The sequence below is a fragment of the Plodia interpunctella genome, chromosome 13 (genome assembly GCF_027563975.2).
Source record: "Plodia interpunctella isolate USDA-ARS_2022_Savannah chromosome 13, ilPloInte3.2, whole genome shotgun sequence".
In the NCBI taxonomy this organism is placed as follows: domain Eukaryota; kingdom Metazoa; phylum Arthropoda; class Insecta; order Lepidoptera; family Pyralidae; genus Plodia; species Plodia interpunctella.
The window spans coordinates 3,909,731-3,930,360 of record NC_071306.1 but is presented as its reverse complement, the minus strand read 5'-3'; the positions used below and the strand labels follow the sequence as shown (position 1 = coordinate 3,930,360).

General features: G+C 33.1%; 3 protein-coding genes across 11 annotated transcripts in view; 2 read left to right on the top strand and 1 right to left on the bottom strand.

The window, feature by feature from the left end:
• The first annotated feature begins 562 nt into the window (after positions 1-562).
• LOC128674792 (putative gustatory receptor 28b) lies at positions 563-2,929 on the top strand. The gene is made up of 4 exons (XM_053753687.1): positions 563-1,549; positions 1,778-1,846; positions 2,293-2,382; positions 2,876-2,929. The coding sequence occupies exons 1-4, from the start codon at positions 563-565 to the stop codon at positions 2,927-2,929; spliced, it is 1,200 nt and encodes a 399-aa protein (XP_053609662.1).
• Positions 2,930-5,199: 2,270 nt separating this feature from the next.
• On the top strand, positions 5,200-11,211 carry LOC128674603 (interferon-inducible double-stranded RNA-dependent protein kinase activator A homolog). Of its 9 annotated transcripts, none has more exons than XM_053753286.1 (9): positions 5,200-5,389; positions 5,539-5,578; positions 6,182-6,376; positions 6,480-6,633; positions 6,856-6,973; positions 7,399-7,529; positions 7,868-8,028; positions 8,661-8,795; positions 9,096-11,211. In XM_053753286.1, exons 2-9 carry the CDS (start codon positions 5,576-5,578, stop codon positions 9,342-9,344), a joined length of 1,146 nt encoding a protein of 381 aa, XP_053609261.1. In that variant the 5' UTR covers positions 5,200-5,389; positions 5,539-5,575; the 3' UTR covers positions 9,345-11,211. The 9 variants fall into 9 exon arrangements, with proteins under 9 accessions (XP_053609261.1, XP_053609264.1, XP_053609258.1 ...); XM_053753283.1 differs by having other exon boundaries at positions 5,314-5,456; XM_053753285.1 differs by having other exon boundaries at positions 5,346-5,439.
• A 545-nt stretch (positions 11,212-11,756) lies between these two features.
• LOC128674888 (uncharacterized) overlaps positions 11,757-20,630 on the bottom strand; it is a 33,242-nt gene continuing 24,368 nt past the window's right edge. Inside the window, exons 14-21 of the mRNA XM_053753871.1 lie at positions 18,268-18,410; positions 17,124-17,308; positions 16,868-16,965; positions 16,466-16,701; positions 15,982-16,217; positions 15,284-15,390; positions 12,879-15,198; positions 11,757-12,668 (exon numbers count right to left, since the gene is read on the bottom strand). Of these exons, the coding sequence (XP_053609846.1) occupies positions 11,810-12,668; positions 12,879-15,198; positions 15,284-15,390; positions 15,982-16,217; positions 16,466-16,701; positions 16,868-16,965; positions 17,124-17,308; positions 18,268-18,410 (4,184 nt within the window). The 3' untranslated portion in view covers positions 11,757-11,809. The remainder of the gene's footprint in view (positions 12,669-12,878; positions 15,199-15,283; positions 15,391-15,981; positions 16,218-16,465; positions 16,702-16,867; positions 16,966-17,123; positions 17,309-18,267; positions 18,411-20,630) is intronic.

Below are 20,630 nucleotides of genomic sequence, written 5' to 3'. Positions count from 1 at the left end.
TATCAGTCAAATAATAATATTTAAAACAACTCGTTTTATATAGGTACAACTAGCTGCGCCCCAAGACTTCGCTCCCGTGAAAATTTCGGGATAAAAAGTACTCTATGTGTTATTCCAGGTTATTTTCTATTCGTGTACCAAATTCACCTACTTTCGCATTTATAATATTAGTTTGGATTAGGATAGATCGTTTAAAATATGTTAACTATTATTTTAAAATTTGGTACTCTTTCCCAAATAACGTCGGCACAATTACCTAAGTATTTATTCTACCCATTATCTCGCGTGGTAATAACCCACATTCACCGACACGCATAACAAATGACAATATCTACGATTGTGACTACTGTTCACGACAAAACGAGAAACCGCATAATGTACCCGGGTTATAGGCATTTAATAGTCTCGCCATTCGTTGTAACATGGACGATATGAATAAATAACGCATGTAGATATTATCTGAAAGTAATGTTCTCGCAGTAATAATGGCTGCACTCTCTGTAAGTAACTAATGACCATTTGATATCAACGTAACCATTTCAAATATAACTTTGAAGTCAAAATGTTCTCGTGTGTGAAACAGAGGTTTTTAAAAAATAATACTAATCATAATTTGAAATCCATCTTTATATCAGTCTACATACTTATGACGCTTATTGGTATATTCCCTTATAGTCTGAAATTTAATTCGAAAAGCTGCAAAGTTATCAGGCGATCAATATATCTTAATGCAATGTGTGCAGTCACTGTCAATATTGCATTGTTAGGATTTCTTTTCTTTCATGTACAACATGTTGTCTTGTACACAAGATCCAGTAGTTTTACTGAAACTATCACAACGCAAATAAACTATATCTTGGAATTGGTAAATTTGAATCTTGCAACATTTGTGGCTTACATTTGGGCCTATAAAAATAGATACAATTATATCAAAATATTAAACTGCCTTTCATCTTCTTGGACGGAACTTCCGACTTATGAAAATCGTGTATTGGACAAGTTGTATATTCAAGTTCAAACTTGTGCTGCAATGGTTGCAATGATATTCGTAATTATGGTGTGTGTGAACTTTTCTAGGGATGACTCTTTGTGGAAGATACTTCTAGTTTCGTTTTCTTTCAACTTGCCTATGATAATACAAATAATAATGATAGCCTTCTACAGCAGCCTCATTCTAATGGCTGTAGCGTCTTTAGCTATTATAAATGAGAATTGTTTAAATTTGATAAAAGATAAGAAATATCCAATGGGATATTTTATTAAAGTGGAAAATCGTTCAGCTACTGTTACTCTGAGGCACCTGGAATTAGTTTACGTAAAAGTCATAGAAACGAAACGGGAGATAAATGCAGCATTCGAAGCATCGATCCTGGTGACTTTACTCCAATGCTTCCACTGCATGGTGAGCGAGTCGTACATCATCTACCACGGGATCGCTGTCAAGAAAAACTTTTCATTTCATGAGACTTTCAATTGTACATTGTGGTTAGGATATCAAGTTCTAAAAATATTTGCATTGGCATACACTGGTGATAAGCTCAAATGTGAGGTTTGTATCTGAATTATGTATATTACATTTGGTTGCTGTAGCAAAATGTATTTTTAAGAACATATTTTTTATCATTTGCTCGTACAACAAGACTCAAAAAAGCCATTCCGTAATAAAATGATGAATTTTAAATTCCTGGTCAGAAATTATTATTACGTTTAGCTATATTTATTCGAAGTAAGTAGTGTAAATACTTTTAAAAACTACTATTAATTGATCTTTTTCTAGGTCTCAAAGATAGGGCAAAATATCCACAATATTCCTGTAGAAAAAATTGACCAAAGGATGTTGCTGGAGGTAAGATTGTAGGTTTAAGTGATAAGTAGTTTTGATTATGTTTAAACACATCGAAAATAAAAGTAGAAAAGTTCTGTCGTATAGTTACTTAGACACTTACATAAGACAGTAATACTGTATGACAATATCAATATAGCTAGGTAAACTTACTTATTTAATTTTGAATAGAAGTTGGTACATACCTTACCAAGTTACCTAAGTACTGATTTTTAACGAATCGACAAAAATATAAATAAATAAAATGTATTTATATTACACACTTTTATTTATGGTACACTCCATCCATATAAATTTCAAATTGGGTTAGTAATAATGCACAAAAACAAAATAAGGCAAAAGTAGGCATTCTAGGCTCTAGGGCTCAACTACACCGTACAAGCAGTTTATTTGACTGCATAGATATATTGGGTACCTACTATAAATAAATAAATAAAGTCTTTTTCCAGATACAACACTTTTCTTCGCTCGTCTTGCATCAAAGTGGCGATTTAACTGTTTATGGCTTCTTCGCTATCGATGCTACTTTATTATTTCATGTGAGTAAGAAGTAGGTGTACTGTTATCATTATATCAATGTATTGTGGTATATTTCTTCAATTTCAGTCAATTGAAAATTTTTAGGTAAGTACTATTCAGTATTATAGGTAGGTAGGTACTTTCATGATGAGAATCTGGAAAAGTATATATAAATAAATATTATATATACGAATACTGGTAAATATTATATATACGAATACCCACAATAGTTTAGAGTTTGAGGTCTACTCATTCATTCTTGAGGTTAATATGTACTTAAGTCTGTGCATTCATTACTTTCATTACATAGGTAGGTAGTTAGTATGTACCTACTACATTATTCTCACTCATCAAAAGCAGCGGGCAATAACAAATTGGAAGGAATCTTTTTTTTTTTAATATACGCCAAGAACTCATAGCTGTAGAATCAAAGATCCACGCACGCACAGGCGGCAGCGGCGTACGCGGATTGATCGGCGCGTGCAAAAAATAAAATTCGTTTCTTTGTTTCAGATACTGGCGTCAGCAGCAATGTATTTAGTAATTCTTTTGCAGTTTGATAATTAAATTAATTGAGTTGAACAAGTATACATAATGCATCTAGATATCTGTAATATAAGAATAGTAGGTATCTACTTTTAGTAGGTATATGTGAAGTTCATTTTGTGTCAGATGCATTTAAATCGCTCCTAAGAAATGAATACTAGGCCAACTCTAAAATGATAGGTTTACAGGAGAGACGATTAAAATGAAAAATGTTGGTAAAATCTATATGAATGTACTTACTACCTAAGTATATGAATTTTCCTGTGCGAGTCTAAGGCGAGTCTAAACTTGAGCCCGCATAATAAAAAAATATTATCTTATTGAATTTTTAATTAGCCTCACTTAGCGGAATGTATCGCCGAAAATCATACTTTAGAATTCGGTTACGCTTCGCTAATTACTGCACATTTATTCCGTCAGCTTTGCCGCCTTTTGCTATTTCGATTAAAACGTTTATTTTAGAGTATTAATCCTTTCATTATGTAAGCATTCGTTTGTGAAAATATACAACACTGTAGCATATTCGGATGCCGAAATATTGGGAAAAATCGTTTTCCATAAGATAGAAAAACTTCGAAAGCTATGGGATACGCTTCACGCTGTAAAATTTTCGAGCCAGTAAACGGTCAAAAAGAAGCTCGGAACACTTCACACGTGAAGACTTATTAAAATATGGACTTCATACAGGTAAGATCTTCAGTCAAAATCAAGTTTATATCAGTTTATGACCACAATTGACCAAATAATGCAGAAAATAACCTAAAATAGTGTTATTATTTTCAGGATAATCCACTAAATCCTTCCATTTTCCTTTAACCTCGCACCACGATTGCGTAGAAGGTATTTTTTGTCGTAAATTTGCAACAATATTGAAAATTGGCGCTTTTTGCCTCCATTGGCAATGTTGTGTACCTTAGTTGTACCAGTAGCGCCATCTGCGATGAGCTTTGCGTAATATGCCCTATTAGTAGGTATTCCGTCGGAGTAATTTCATGTGTCTCGGTTCTCGGTTATAATAATGATCATTAATGTGCGCAATCTGATAGTTTTGCTAGAGAAGCTGTATCACTGTATTCATTATATTGTTTTTCTCTTTGGCAGAGTTGCCAACTCTACTACTTTTTACTAGTATAAATTAAATGTTGCTTATTAGACAATGTTTTACATTCGTGACAAAAGCTAATATTCTGCACAAATCATTAAACTTCCATAGTTTTCTATATACTTAAAATGCAAAGTCATATTCAGAGATGGGTAAAATTCATTAGATTAACGAATGTGTTTATTGTATTGTGTCGTTATGCAACCTAGGCGCGCGAGCTATATAAATAACCACTCTATTAAGGGGCGAATGGTACTTGACTACCCTATTCAAAGTGATTGATCCATTGAGAACCCAAATAAGGCGAGTGAAGTCGATTGTATATCCAAAATAAAGCGTGTTAACCACACACATTAATTAATTGAACATAACCGAGACGTGAATGATCAATTGACCACCCAACCGAGGTACGAAACGACTACTAAAGTGTGTTCTACCAGATGTATGAAAATAATGACATCACATTATTCGTTATACTGACGAATAATATCATGATTTTTCATTATTCTTCATATTTTTTCATTATTCTTCATGATTTTTCAATTATTCTTCATAATTTTTCATTAGTTTAATGCGAATAAATTGGTTGTGGATAATTTTTATGGATTATTCATAACTAAATTTCCACGAATAAATTTTTATTCAAATAATCATTCAAAAAAAGTTACCTAATTCGAATAATATCTCTGTTTCGCGTTCGTAAGTTTCATTTCTGGATCACTTGCTGAATATGATGATTTGTTATATTAATTGATTATTGAACATAACATAAAAGTGTACTTTTTATCGCGAAAGTACACGAATCCCGTAGGATTTGGTCAAAAATCTAATAGTCAATAACGTATTAGAAGGTAGACTGCCTTACATGGGTACATAAAAACTTACGTATTTTTATTTATAAAAACCACGGGTGCAGCCGGTGTGAAATTATGGAATATTACTGCACATTTATCCCGCCAGCGTGCAGCACTGTGTGGTTAGGTAAACAAAAGGTTGCCGCCTTTTGCTAAGTTGATTAAACGTTTATTTTAGAGTACTTTACTAATCCTTTCTGTAAGCATTCGTTTGTGAAAAAATACATCAGTGTTGCATATATTCGGGTGCTGAAATATTGGGAAAAATCGTTTTCCAAAATATAAAAATCTTCGAACACTATGAGAAACCGCCTCACGCTGTAAAATTTTAGAGCCAGTCTAATCCGGTCGAAAATAAGCTCGGAACACTTCACACCTGAAGACTTATTGAAATATGGACTATTTTTCAAAAGCTTAGTTGGCAATACTGTTGGCAAGACCAACAGACAGTGTTGTCTTTATGTTGGTCTCGCTCGCTCGCTCGAGGAGATTTTAATTTTGTTTGATAGAATAGAAGGAAAGTAGGTAAGTTCACCGGAATCGCTGTCTTCGTCGCTGTTTCGTGGAAAAAGCCGGTGGTTATTTGACATTAGTTAGTTTTTGCGTTTCTGAGTTAGAATTATAAATAAAATCTTTTTATAGCTGTTAAATAAAAATTTTTTTCCTATTTTCAGAGTTATCTAATTTCCAATTTCGAGTGTAAAAGTTAAAATGGTAAGTACTCACAAGTACCTATAAAATTGTTTCTATCTTTGATAAATTGTGTTTTTATAGCAATTTGGCACTTATGCATATTTTGAAGTAAATATTCTACTTGTGCTAAAATCCTGAGGTTACCTAGGTTAGGTACCTTCCTACTTCATACCGGCATGCGGTGCGGAGCCATCTTGAGTTTTTGTAATGGCCGGCCGTCGCCATGTCATAGAATCACATGTTTTATTTTCATACTTGTGCGAAGATATCCTTCCTAATTGTCTTCATATACGAACATAAACAGTGTATTCTGTTTGGATTGTATAAATAATTATCAACTTTTGTGTGCTAAGGAGCTATGTTTGTAAGTACAAATTAGGTACTGCCCATGTAAATATAGCCGAAAGGCATCTATCTAATAGGTACCTGCTTAAAAATAATATTGGATATTTCATATAAGACTTTAATATTTTTTTCTAAATATCATTGATTGAATTTGCTGTATACCTAGCTATATATAAATGAGCATTTTTGACATAAACAATATAGTTGACCTTCTGGTGGAGCCAGGTCATATATTTATCTACATGTTTAATTTACGTTGGATTCTTTTCTTATTTTCAGATGGACGGTGGTGTTGTTCACCCACACACCGGGCAAGTGCTTGGTGGGGTCCCTGGAGTAGTGCACGGAATGCCAGTGCATGGCGCTGGTCCAGATGGGGAACACCCCCCACATGGTCCTCGTAGGCGTTACCAGAACCGGCCCAAGCCTCCTAACAACTTGGAACGTCTGCCCCTAGATGAAGCTGCTAAAAGGGTAATATTTTAGTTTTTATTTTCTCAATAAAGTATCACAATTTTTTAACATTATATAATTACCAATGCAAATTTTTTGCAAATTGATGATTATTGTCCAATAGGAAATGGAATCTCTTCCTATGAAGACACCGGTTTCGGTTCTGCAGGAGCTTTTGGCTCGTCGTGGCACAGTGCCTAAATATGAACTAGTGCAAATTGAGGGCATGATCCATGAGCCCACATTCCGTTATAGGGTTACTGTAGCAGACTTAGTAGGTGAGGTTTTTGACAGTATATTTCTTTTTAACACTAAATTACAATAAAAATATAACAGTAGAATAACAAAATGAATAATAAAATGATACTTTTTGTAATGACTTGCTTAATTTAATATATATATTGAGTTAATTTTTGTATTGCTGTAATTGGTGATTACATGAAAGGATTGACTAACAATGTGGTTTTAAGTATTTTACAATATCAAATTAAAATTTCCAGCCATGGGAACGGGCCGCTCAAAGAAGGAAGCCAAGCACTCTGCAGCAAAGGCCTTGCTAGACAAGCTTACTGGGGCTGCTCCAGCCGACCAGTCCTCCAATGGCAATGTGCCTGAAACGTAAGTTTAGAACTTTAAATGCAGTTCATATTTAAAGAGCACTGATGCTTCTAAAATTTATTTCTTCAATTTAAAATGAATCAGGCAAGATATTCACATTATTTAAAACTTCGGTATTATTATGAGCATATTCCTAAAGCTTATTTTGCAAATGTAAATACCTTTTTTTAATCTGTTTACTAATACCACAAATAATTTTTAAACATATGTTTATTTTAAGTCTCGCTCCCATGGGAACTTCGGGATAAAAAGTATCCTATGAGTGTGTTATTCCAGGTTATTTTCTACCCGTGTGCCAAATTTCATAATCAGTCCAGTAGGTAGATAATGCATGAAGAGGTAAAAAACTTTCGCATTTATAATATTAGTCCCAACTAATAATAAACTAATTTTTTTAAATGAATAAATTTTGATATTTGCGACAGTGGTACGGTAGTGTCGTCGTTCGAGGACAAGCTGATGGGCAACCCGGTGGGTTGGCTGCAGGAGCTCTGCATGTCACGTTTCTGGCCGCCGCCCTCCTACCATGCTGAGAACGATGACAATGTTAACAGGCGTTAGTATAAACATATATTATATTACCTTTCAAGTTACCTCCCAAATCAAACCTAATAATTAAGTATATCGGGATAAAATGATATTATTCCAGGTTGTGTACCAAATTTCATAACAATCTATCCAGTAGATATTGCGTGAAAGAGTAACAAACATACATACACACGTATGTGTGTCAAAACAAACTGTCGGATTTATACAATTAGTAGGAAGGATTCTCATTGTTTGTGTTTGCTTGCTTAAATACTCTATCAAATTTATTGTCATCAGATTTTCTCCCACTATTAAAAGCAAAGTCGCCGGATAAATGGACAATAAGTAGCATTTGTTTCAATACAGGTCTGCCTCATGAACGTCAATTTACTATCATCTGTACTCTGCTGAAGCGTCGCGAAGTCGGGACTGGCAAGTCCAAGAAGCTGGCCAAGCGTCAAGCTGCCTATAAGATGTGGCAAGCCCTCCAGGACAATCCTCCTGATGTTTTCCAGCCAGAGGAAGAGGTAAATATTAAAGAGCTTTTTTATAATTTTGACAACAAATCCAGTTTCATTTCAATACAATCCCTTTATCAATAATTCACTAATCAAAGTATTAAAATGAATCTAATAAATTCATTTAATTTACCCTTACTAATCAAATGCACATACAATTGGAAACCAATTTAAATACTTCTCACATATAAAATTAAAATACTTTTTGGTGAACTGTTATGTGGGTCATACACACAATTTATTATATACTAAAACTGAAAGAATTATTCTAATAAAATTAAATTATCATTTCTGTTTCATGATGATATACTTTTTTTTTTAACATTAAATACAATATAGTCGTATTTTATTATTTGCTGATTTCAAAGCTTAAAACATTCAAAATGTGACTAGGACATAACATTTTCTTCTTTTGTAAAAAAATACCTATGTTTTTGGTCTTGAGTATGACCCATGTAACTAAAATCTATCCACAGAACTTAAACATTCATCGGCTGTTTAAAACAGGTGGCTCATACCATTCCTACAAGGAATGTTAGCACTTGGCCAGGTGTTTTACTATCTTTCGGTCGGATCGTTCACAGTGGGATCACATATGCAGGAAAAATAAATTGATTGTTATAATTCGTGTTGTGTTCTAGGGCGGAGTCGCGTCCCGCTATGCCGACCTGAAAGATAGTAAAATCTCCACTCTGACTACCACTCACAGCCACAAAGTGTCGCAGTTTCACAAACACCTCAAACAATGTGTTGGGCCCAACCTGGCCAAGTTGCAGGTACGCCACATTTCAATTATTTTGCATGAACCATTTTTTGTAATATAACTTATGAATGACTAAATGTTTAATGTCAGTGTTATCAATTAAAAATACATGCATGAAGTATTTTAAAAGTGACAATCATCGTTCATTGTAGTTGTGACGGGAGACCGGATTGTGAGTGGAGTTTTCTGGATTGTTTTCCCCAACTAATTATGCTAGAGGTTCAATTGGGTGTCTTAAATTCTAATTTTAAATTTAACCTATCTATACTTAAGATACTATATCACAAATTATAATGCAAGTTTTTGTCTGCAGGTGACGCCATTGAACAACAAAGACTTCAACTTCGTGCAGTTTCTGCAAGAGATCGCATCTGAGCAGGCGTTCGAGGTGACGTACGTGGACATCGACGAGAAGTCGATGTCGGGGCGCAGCCAGTGCCTGGTGCAGCTGTCCACGCTGCCCGTGGCCGTGTGCTACGGCTCCGGCCTCACCTCCAAGGACGCGCAGGCCTCCGCAGCGCAGAATGCCCTCGAGTACCTCAAGATCATGACCAAGAAGTGAACGCCTCATTATCTCGCGACATCAAACAGCGCCTGGTGCCCCACTATGCGCCTCGTTTCATTAAGCCCAGTGATCATATCAGTTACTAAATATAGATACGCCGATATCATAGTGACACTCGAGAGCTTGTGCGGTTGATGTCGCTAGGTTTTGAGCCTAAAACTATCTTTATCACCACTTCCCATTTGAATAATGGCATATTGCCGTGTGCCAAAAGCACTTCGGGCTATGCTTTATAACTGGCATGTTTGCAGTATCTTACTTGTGATTTTTTTCTTTTTTTTACATGTACAAGTAGTTTTTCGTTTTATTTCCATAAATTAGTAAATCGTTTGCATTATTATGTTTACATCTGTGATTTACATGAATTAGAAATTACTTTGTATACATTTTCTATTTATTTCATAAATGGCATGATGCATTTTTTTTTTTCATTGTAAATATTAAATCATATTTTTTTTATTCAGAATTATTTTTGGATAACATTAAAATATAGAATCTCAATAATAACTATCTAGGATGACGTAGCTATTATGGTACATCATCTGATCTCATAATGTAAGGTATAATCACCAAGAAAACTAAATTTTTGGTCTAAATGATAACAAGTGAGTTCTCACTTGTACTATTACTGCCAATGTGCGAGGATAAATTGCATAGCCCGTAAATCTCAACAAAGTATGGAGTGGTCATATAACAAATACATACAAGCTATACTTTGCATAGAATTAGTGTAATTTTCCCAGCGTGGAAATTACTTAAAATAAGAAAAAATAAACAAAAAAAGTAAAAAATATGTATATTAAAAAATACAAAAAAAAAATAAATGTGTGGACTATATTTCCAGTTTAATATTCAGCATTATTTAGGCATGTTTTTGCATTCGTAATTAATGAAATGATTATACTACTCCAAAATCGGTCTTAGCTTTTAATGTATATTATAAACTCGGCATAGCCATTCCTCTTATTTTCTTTTCGTTTGTACAGGTGTCTATTTGTGTTTTATAAAATTAGTTAGTATGGTGTGTTATGGATTTATCTCACATGCTGAGCATTAAACGGAAAAAATATTCTCAGCTTGTATATTGTCTTGTTGACGAACTGCCCAACCTTTGCTTTGTAACAAGATCCGAGAACGCGGTTGACTCACTTGAACTTGGAGCTTACAAAGTGTTGGGTTGGTACTTGCGTATGTTACGCGTGGCATTTGTACGAAGGCAGGATAAGATTGTTTTAATTTAAATTGTACCAGTGGCTGTCTAGGTTTTCATTTATGTACAAGTTGGAAAACTTTGCAGGGAAGCTGAGAACTATGTGTTAGAGTGAATATATCACTGGAATTAGTGGTTGCGGAGTTAGGATCCCTTGCCTGTGAAAATGGGCATTATTTTAATGCAAAGTATAGAGGTTGTAACAATTTCTAACTGTACAGTGTCGTCGTCGGTGCTTGATTGGCGGGCAATGACGAGGATCCTGCACGCACCAAGTTTCTTTTAAATTGAATGGTGTGAGTTCAACCTGCCTTTAAAAAACATCGCACTGTTCAAGTTAGAAAAGACTAACTGGAGTAAAGGATTGGAGTTCTGTTCAACCAAGACCAACTAAATAAAAATGCCCTGACAGTGGGACTTTTTACAATTTTATTTTTATGTTTAGTGAGTCTTGGTTTTACTCGTTCTTGTGGATAATCTCAAGGATAATCATTATTGTAGAAAATCTTCACTATTATGACCTTTAACCTCACATTTTGAGTATTTGTCTAATTGTAATAAATTAAGAAAATATTTTGTGAACATGATATGTAATAAATTTTTGCTGTGCATAATTTCTGCTCTAACTTCAATAAAATTTCGTGTTGCTTGTAAGTTGATTTTGATTTTTAAACCTTTTTAGAGGTCATCACGGCCCAAATATCAGCCAAAATAATATTTAGGAGATCCTTTACAATAAACATCATAATCATATCACAAAAAGTGCAAATTAAATTAGCTTGAAGAAAAAAAAATCATAACCATTTTACACCTAGTAATCGGCTACTTTAAAAAAATAATGTTTTCACTGCATTGTTATTATAATAAACATGGTCTAATGGTGCATCTGACGCATCTTGCTTGATATTTCATTACAATGACATTTTATGTAAATATATATAGGTATCATGTTATCCCAAATCATATAACAAAATATAAGTAGTCTAAAAATAGAGGCGCGGCGGCATGCGGCAGAGAGCAATAACGTATCTTTAAGGGTTCCACTATCGAACTCTGAAAACGGTACGGTTTCTGAAATTAACGATTTTTTAATATAATTTAATATACTCATCCTTAGTTATATCTATTAATATACGTAAATATATGTATTGTATTTGGTAACAAATGTAAAATAAATAAATTGCATTATTTTTCTTGCAATATTTAATATTATGAATAATTTAGTTTCCAAAATACATTAATTAGTATGTAACTACTTAATTTTAAATTTTTTCTTCTTTGTGAATTGAAATTGATTTAGATTAGCTCGACTAGCTGTAAAGCCGGTGGGCGTATTCCTAAATGCAGGCGATTGTGTGACAATCCAGGGCTTTCTTTCGGGATAATCTTCATTTGCCAACAGCAACGTTTCCATTTTATTGGATGAATCATTTGGAAAATTATTTTTTCTGTAATCTATGTCGTCATACCTCATGTTTTCATTACAAAATACTTTATAGTCGTCACTATCTAATTGTGCTGGTTCACGAGCTTTTATGGAATCCTTTTCGGCAGCCTGGGGTGGAGAATAGTTCAAATCACAGAATTCGGGCGGAGGCGGAATTATATCTGGATCATCATGTATTAAACACTGTAATAATGTTTTAGGGTTAAGCATTGAGTCATCTAATTTGTAATCGTTACTCAAAAAATCTTTTGATAGTTTTAGTGTTAGTCGTTCTAAATCTTCATCATTATCATTGTATCCGATTTGAGTTTCTTCAGGAGTGACTGGTGTGATTTCTGAAGCTATTTCATTGTTAGTATTTGTAATTTTGTTAAATACGTTGTTTAAGAGTTGGGTTGAATGCGTTGGGATTTCAGCAATAGGTATAGGTGGAATTTGGATTGAAGAAGAATTATTTGTAGTTTCAGCAATAGACAAAGGAAATTGGGGTAGGGTTGTATATTTTGGAGCTTCAGAAATTAACAATGGTGGTAAGTTTTGCTCAATTTTATCTATGTCTGTAATTTTAAAAGGTCTTCTATTTTTTTGTTCGTTTCTCAATATTGCACTGTGGTATTGGGGCAGTTTCATACTTGCAACTTTTTCATCTTCATTTTTATTTTTTCTGAAAATAGTTTAAATACTCAAATCAACTAGTATATGTACTATATATTACTTACGGTATATTACTTAGGTAAAATCTGATTATTATTATCTGATTATTATTTATATTTCAAATATTTGTATCCACTTCACTGAGGCCCTGTCTATATATAAAATTTATGTTAAGAAAATATTGCAACATTACTTAATACTTTTGTACACACATACATACCTAATGACTCGACTATATTTTTGTAATATACTGCCAAGTGAGTTTTCCTTATGAATATTATCTCTAATTTCTCTTGAAAAAGGTTCCTTTACATCTGACACCAATTTATTCATTTTATTTACTTTCGGGATAATTGCTGGAGAAATATTTTTATTTTCGACGAATTCTAGTTTTAACGCTTGTACAACATTTGCAGTTTCATTATTTTCTATACACTGTAAATTATTCGCCTTTTCAATTATTGACTTTTCTTGGTTTATAGCAAAAATACTGGTATCGTGTAAACCGACACTTTTATATTTATTAAAGTCTTTATGATAGGCTTGTACTGTATTAGTGCTTACTATATGTGGATTTGAAAACAAATTGTCTCGATAACAAGGAACCGATTTATCCGATTTTCTTTTTATGTATTGTGCTAAGTATGTGGTGTGATTGTCCGATTTTGTAATAATGTTTTTTTCATCTCTATCAACGGCTAATTTAGATTCTTCGACATCAGCAGACATTTTCTTCATTTCAGCTGCTTCATTTGTATTTTTTTCATATCCATCAACTATTTTTTCACAGTTTGAAGGATAAGTCTTTCCTTCTAAGTTTTTATTATAATGTTCGTCATATTTTTTCATTGCGTTATTGTTATCATTATATGTTATTGGTTTTATAAGTCCTTTCTGATGAAACGAATTGTCTAGACATGTAAAAGACGATATATCTAAATTATTCAAATTGTATTGTGTCATATAATTAGAGATAGCGTTTTCAGAACGTTCACAATAATTATTATCGGTTTCTAATTTAATTTCGTTATTAGTTACTATTTCAGTTACATCAACATCTAGTTTTATTTTTTTAATTATATGTATTTGGCGATTCACTAAATGGCAAGTTGATATGTCTACATTCATGGCAGAATATTTAAAGTTTCTCAAGTAGTTAGGCTTCACATCTGCTTTCGCTGTTTCTTTGAATTCATTGCAATTATTATTATCTGAATTTTGATACTCGAGATCAGAATTTTCAAAAACGGCCCTTTCATGAATATGACAAATTGATGTATTTTTATCATAATTATCTTGTGGAGAAGATAAATTTCTGTGAAATTCTGGTTCTTCGTGGTTATTTCTTGAATAATAGTTATGCATAATAATTTTGTTACCTATATTTTTTTCGGATTCTTTGTATGACACTGTATTTAAATGACGATCGTTATTGTCGCAATTATTGTCGTAGTCCATTCCATCCGCTTTAGCGTTAGTATGGAGTAAATTAATATATTTGTTTATTGGTAATTCTTGTATTATTTCCATATTTTCCACCGATCGTGTGTGTGGGCTCGGATTATTGTGGACATCGCTATTATGTTTTTGAATTACGTTCATATTTGATTCATTCACGGTTTTATTTTCATCTAGCTTATTCAAATTTAGTTCTAGTAACGGCAAACAACTAACTTTACTATCCTCCTCCATTTTCGTTAGATCCATGCTTTTTTCGGTTCCAATCAATTGTTCGATTATTGCATTTTCACTTTTAGTAGCAGTTCGAGTTTCTTGTAAATATTTATTAATGTGTATTTTTATGGTATCAGAAAATCCAGAGTCAGTATTATATTCACAATCTTCTTCTTTACGAAAGTCAACATTTCTTTCTAATAATTCCATAAAATTGAAATTAGATTTTTTAGGTTTCTTATTAATATTTGCCTGGTTAGTATTTTGTATATCGCAATATTTATTATAACTGGAATTTTCAAAATGTTTGAGATTGTTTTCTTCTTTATATATTTCGCTTTCAATATCTTCGAGAATGTCGTTTATTTTAGAATCATCTATATATTCATTACATTCAAAATTGCCATTATTTACGTTTTCCGTATATTTGTTTACATCTAACTCATTCTTAACATTATGGGAATCGATAATATTATCTGTAGCATCATTTGTGCGATTTAACAATTTGTCTTCTGTTTCAACTGGAATTTCTTCATTAATATTCAGAATATCATGTACAAGTTTATTTGATACTTCAGTAGATTTGTGCAATTCTTTTTTAGATTTTCCAAAGGATTCTTTCAATAACCTTATTTTCTCAGCGAGCACACTTTCGCGTTTCTTTTTTTCCTTGGATTGGCATATTTCTGTCGAATCACCTTTGTTTTTTCTCTTTCTTTCTTTATAGACGTCTGTTATACAAGTTTGTCTCGGTGTTGTTCTATTATTTATCGTATCTTTATTGAAATAACAGCTATTTAGACCAACATTAATGGGCGCTGATTCCAAATCTTTGAATACATACTCGCACTGTGCATCGATACCAACTAGAATTAGAGAAAATAAAATAAGTAACAATGAACACATCAATTACATATCATAATTTTCATAAGATATAATCTACATACTTACCAAATTTAGTGCTTACACAATGAGTAATGATCTTATGCTCAAAACTATGTTTTCTCTTTATTTCATGTGTAATTCTGCCATCGTACATTCCTATCAAATCCTTATCTCTGAAAGTATGTCCGAAGTATTAAATTAATAGATACGAAAATATTTTTTCTAATGGAATAACTTTGAGTGTTAAAATAGTTTACAAAAATTTTGTAACTATGTTGTTGTACTGAAAAATACATTTCATTGTGGAATCTAAGAAAGCAAAACAAACTAGGACTAGGCCGGAGTAGAAAGTTAAGAATAAGGAAATAGGTAGTTAATAAAAATGAAAAATACGATGATGAGTTCTATAAGATATTCATAAATTTTATTACAGCTAGGATGTCCGCAATCACCTGTACTGTACAACTACATGTTAGAGGTATGCAATCAATTAGGTTACCTAGTTTGATGTGCTTTTGACTGTACAAAAAGTGTAGCTATAAGAATGTACGTTGAAGAATGCGCTATAGTAACTGTGTTTTAGAATGAGGCAGTATTAATTAGAAGAGTTGTTAGTAAGTGGATTTATTCACAATGGCGTCAATAGATTTATTCAGGGCCGGCAACGCGCGTGTTTCACTGCGGTGACTTCCCCTCAAGTGTCCCAAGTATGTTTGTCTGCTTGCTCAGTAATATATAAAAAAAGGAAAATATCAGTTCCTTACTGAAAAGAGGTCAACAGTAGCAGACGATTTTCAGAATCTCCCACAACGATGTAACTTTTGTGTCTCTCTCCCGCCGTAAGACTCTCCACGTTCTCCGCCAGGTAGTTGTGGTTCAGTAATGTCAACTGCAACGTCACTACCTTCTCGTCTACAGGCGTCATTGTTATTTGGTATTTTGGTAACAAACTGATTTGTTTACGCAAAACATTGCCGGCTGGGGGGCCTTTATTCATTATCTGTAATGAAATAGTGTCAAACGGTCACTTTGATTCACAGTGTGAGTAGGTAGGTAGGTAAATTTGGGGATAAATAGTTAAATAGACGGGTTATTATGTTAGAAAAAGATGAGAGAGAGAAGTAAGTAGGTATTTAACATTAAACAGTGTCTACAAAATCTAAACAAACGTAGGAACTTAACTTAGTTTTTGGGGAAAATATTGTATACAAACTTAGGTACTAAAAGGTTAGGTAAAAGGTTACTTACCCTCTCTAAGTCTCTAGGATGGCTTTCCTCCAGCAACATGAAGTTGATTTTTCCGGCAGTCGCCAGAAGCGTGCTGAACGTGGGTCCTATACCCTTCAGCTGTTTGCTGACGTAGGGTGAGTTTTCCCACAAGTGAGCTGCTACGCATTTTGATAAGATTAAGGAGTTCAGTACTGCAGAGAAAAATACTGGTTGCCCTGTTATCAGGTCAGGTCGGGTCATGTACGCTACCAAACCTGAAAAATAATTTATAGTAAAAAAAGTAAGCATGTTAGAGAACGTGAAATAGGTTGGCAACGCGATATTGATAGTGAAATCGATATATTTTTCTTTCGTTATTTTATGCGTGTTGATCAATGTAACAGGTAGTACACAAATTATGTTATTAGTATATGTACTTACATTTGCAAACCCTATCAGCTATCCTCATAATTTTCATTGCTTCTTGGTTTATAGATGGGTCGGGAATCGGAAGACAGCCTAAGACGGCTTGAATAACGCTGAAAATATATTAGTTTTTTATATACCTAAATAAATATATTAGTTTATTATATCACATGAATCTACACAAATTATGTGTCGCTGAAAGATTATTTCAGCCGAGATTGCAATCATTCAAGATTCAGTTAGATATGAAAGAGAGTAATTTCGAGAATACCAATTTAGTTTCATTTGGCGGGTGCTGATCTTGCCCTTCATAGGAAATCGTATCGTGGCCGCGTTGCTATTCCTGTTCAGCGCGTTCAAACATCGTCGCTCGTCAACTCGGAGGTGCATGTCAGACAACTCGTGACTTTCGCAAACAACCCAAAGTACTTGCTCTAAGGTCGCCGTGCCTTCTATCTATAATTAATTGCCTTATTAACTTCTCACTATACATTGATTGTTCGAAATATCATAGAAAATAGGATTTTTAGTTCGTGTATTGCGATTATATCGTCTGACCCGGGGCTCTTGGGCTGGGAACCAACCGGGAAAACGCTCAGATAAGAAAAAGAGATTGTAATTGCAAAAATAACAAAAAAAATATTGAAGTTATATTCAACGAGGATAAGTTGTACGTGTAATATAAATAAATGTAAATAAATATTGTTGCCCGAACAAGCTTCAATATTTTAACAGCACTCTATGATACTTTAGATACGTATATATAGGTACTTTAGATAAACCCGATAATTACATTGATAAAAATAATCTAATATTTAATAGCTTTATGGTAGATAAAAAGCAGGTACGTATACACCATGGTAAAAATGATGGATAAACGAAGTGAACGAAATAGCTAGTATTTGATACATGTCATATTCCAATTTAGTCAAAACAAAGATCAATCTGTATTAGTTGACGAAATAAACGCGGTCGAAGCAGCGGGCCAAACCTAGTATTTAAATAACAATACATTTCAATACAAATATATGATATACAAAGTCTTCAACTCGACACACATCAATTTTATTGTAGAAATGAACAGAAGTATTAGTTTTTATTCGTTGAGGAAGGTAAGGAACTCCATCAAATACAGACAACGCTGCGTAAAAAAGATAACAAGATGTAAGTACGTATTGGAAATCCATGTATAAGTAACTATATCTGGTTGTCTTATACTCATTGCTAAAAAAAACGAAATGCATTTAAATTCATTAATTGAAACCTGCCAACTATGTCACAAAATATTTGGCTAACAGGTGACACAGAAATTAATACATGTACTTATTATTGCGTGATTTAGATATTTGTACGTCATAATTATTCCCGCATATATATCTTAGTATACGTATGACTGAGTAGAAACTTTGGATTACCTTCATAATATGCTTCATAGTCTCCAAGTCCAGGTAAAATATGGACATAAGCCGACCTGCCTCCGTAGATTCTATGCAACTGGCTTCATCCATTGATATTAGTCCAGTTGAAGCCAGGCCATTCATAGCCCTTACGCATAGTTCTAAAAAAATATAGGTATATTTCGCAACGTATAATTTCTAGCTACATTGCCATGGGAATAAAGAGATAAAAAATATCCTCGTCTTATTCTAGATTATATTCTACCAGTTTTACAAATTTTAGATTTCCAGTGTCAAGTAAAGTGTTACAAAACTTGTATCTGCTTAAAAGTGTTGAACAAATAAAAAGCCAATTAAATATAAGTGTTAGAATTTTTGCTTCCTGTTACTATAAAAAAGATCTCAGGTACCTACTTAACCTACTAGAACCTACTTAATAATATAGTTTATTTTTAAAGATGCCGTGCATATTTTTTTCCTTAAGTATATATTTTTTATTGGTACTTATTAAAAAAACCAAGAATGGGGACCTTGCAGCCGGTGGTAGATTCTATATAGAACCTAACACGCAAAGAATAAGATTCTATAATTATAATAGGTATGTGATGTTTAAGTAACTTATACAAGTAACAGATTAATCAAGAGGTACTACATGAAATAATTAATATCACAATTACAGGTAATTAAAAATGTAAGAAATATTTTTATTTAAATAAATATGTACTTATATTCATGCAGTATTGATTATCAGCTTTTTAATTAAGTAGATTCATTGCGATTCAGAAATTCCTAATATGCAATAACATAATAATATATCATTACATATAAGGCCTAGGATGCTCTTAAAGCAAAGCAAATCCCATGAATAGGTGACATTTTTCCTATGCATGGTTTTCAATGTTCATTCTTGTAATAAATAATCAATTAATGTAGCTTGTTGACATTATCCAAGCTTTGTGTGGTCTTACAGGGAACTAAACGATCAGATCATAAAAAGAATAGGTAAACACACAGATGATTAACATTTAATAGCTTCTGATTCGACCTTAGGAAGGGACTGAAGATGAGTAATATCATTAAAGCATTCCTAAGGAGTGATATTTACGAACATTTATTACAATTTAGCACAAACATACACTCATTATATGCTGCGACGACAAAGCTGAATACCTTCGTGTCTAAAGGGCAATCTGCATTAAGCGATCCAGAAAGCGAACGACTAGCGGTTTTTGTGCTATCAAGATCTCTCTACAAACATTGAAGCTGTCCTGTCCTATATACCTTTGCTTTCAAAGCGATTGGAGGACAATATATGAGATATAATATTAGCCTCCAATCGCTTTAAAAACTGTTCTGCTTAAGAAATGTAAAGAATCATGAAAATGAGCTTAAATGTTAAAATAATAACTAACTAAAATTCCTGGCAGACTAACTAATTAAGGAACTAATTACATTATATATAATCGTGATCATAATTATTCGTCGACAAGATATCAAAATTGTATATAGTCTTTATACGTTTATCACTTGCACCACCGCCTGGCATGCAAAGGATCAGCGTGACAGCAGCTCATCCATCAATCACAATCCGGAACTACTGCGTGGGCCGGCTGACGAAACGACATTAGCTTAATACATATTTACATAGCTTATAACACCAAAATGACCTAAAGCTTTAACATGTGTCTTTTCTTGCTACCTAAAGGGCTATTAAAGACTTATACTTGAGAGTTAATAATAATTGATCTGATTTAGTTGGTTGGAATGGAAAGACTGTTTTTTTGCATCCCAAATTTTCCATAGGTGTGCACCTATGGAAAATTTGGGTTAGAGCACAGCCAGCACAGAGTTAGATAAATATTTTCTAAACGCAAAAATAAATCTTTGTACATAATAAAGATATACATCTACTTCTATTTTCACTCAAAATTGACTGATTTCAGGTAGAAAGTAGTGTAATCCACCGTAGAGAATTCCGAGGTTCAGACACAAATATACAGATATAAAGACCAAGCTGTTCTCTATGAATATTCGTGGGTTAAGTTAAAGAAATAAATTTTACGAAATATTAAAGACGAAATGTTTAAGTAGTTAATCAGATTGGGAGTCAAATCGTCGTAATATTTACAAGTAATCGAACATCGATAAATGCGATTGCCGGTTATGGAAGTGCGAACTATGCTAACGGAAACATAAATTATTTGACGGTATTCAAATACTCAGAAGCTGGAATGGAGTCACGAATTTCCACTTTGACTATTATAAAGTACAAACACAATACTACCAGCTCACACCACTCATTCTCTACAAACGTCACACGTCAATAAATGATGCATATCTTACTAAGTCAAATAAAGAAATTTGTATTTGATTATCAACAT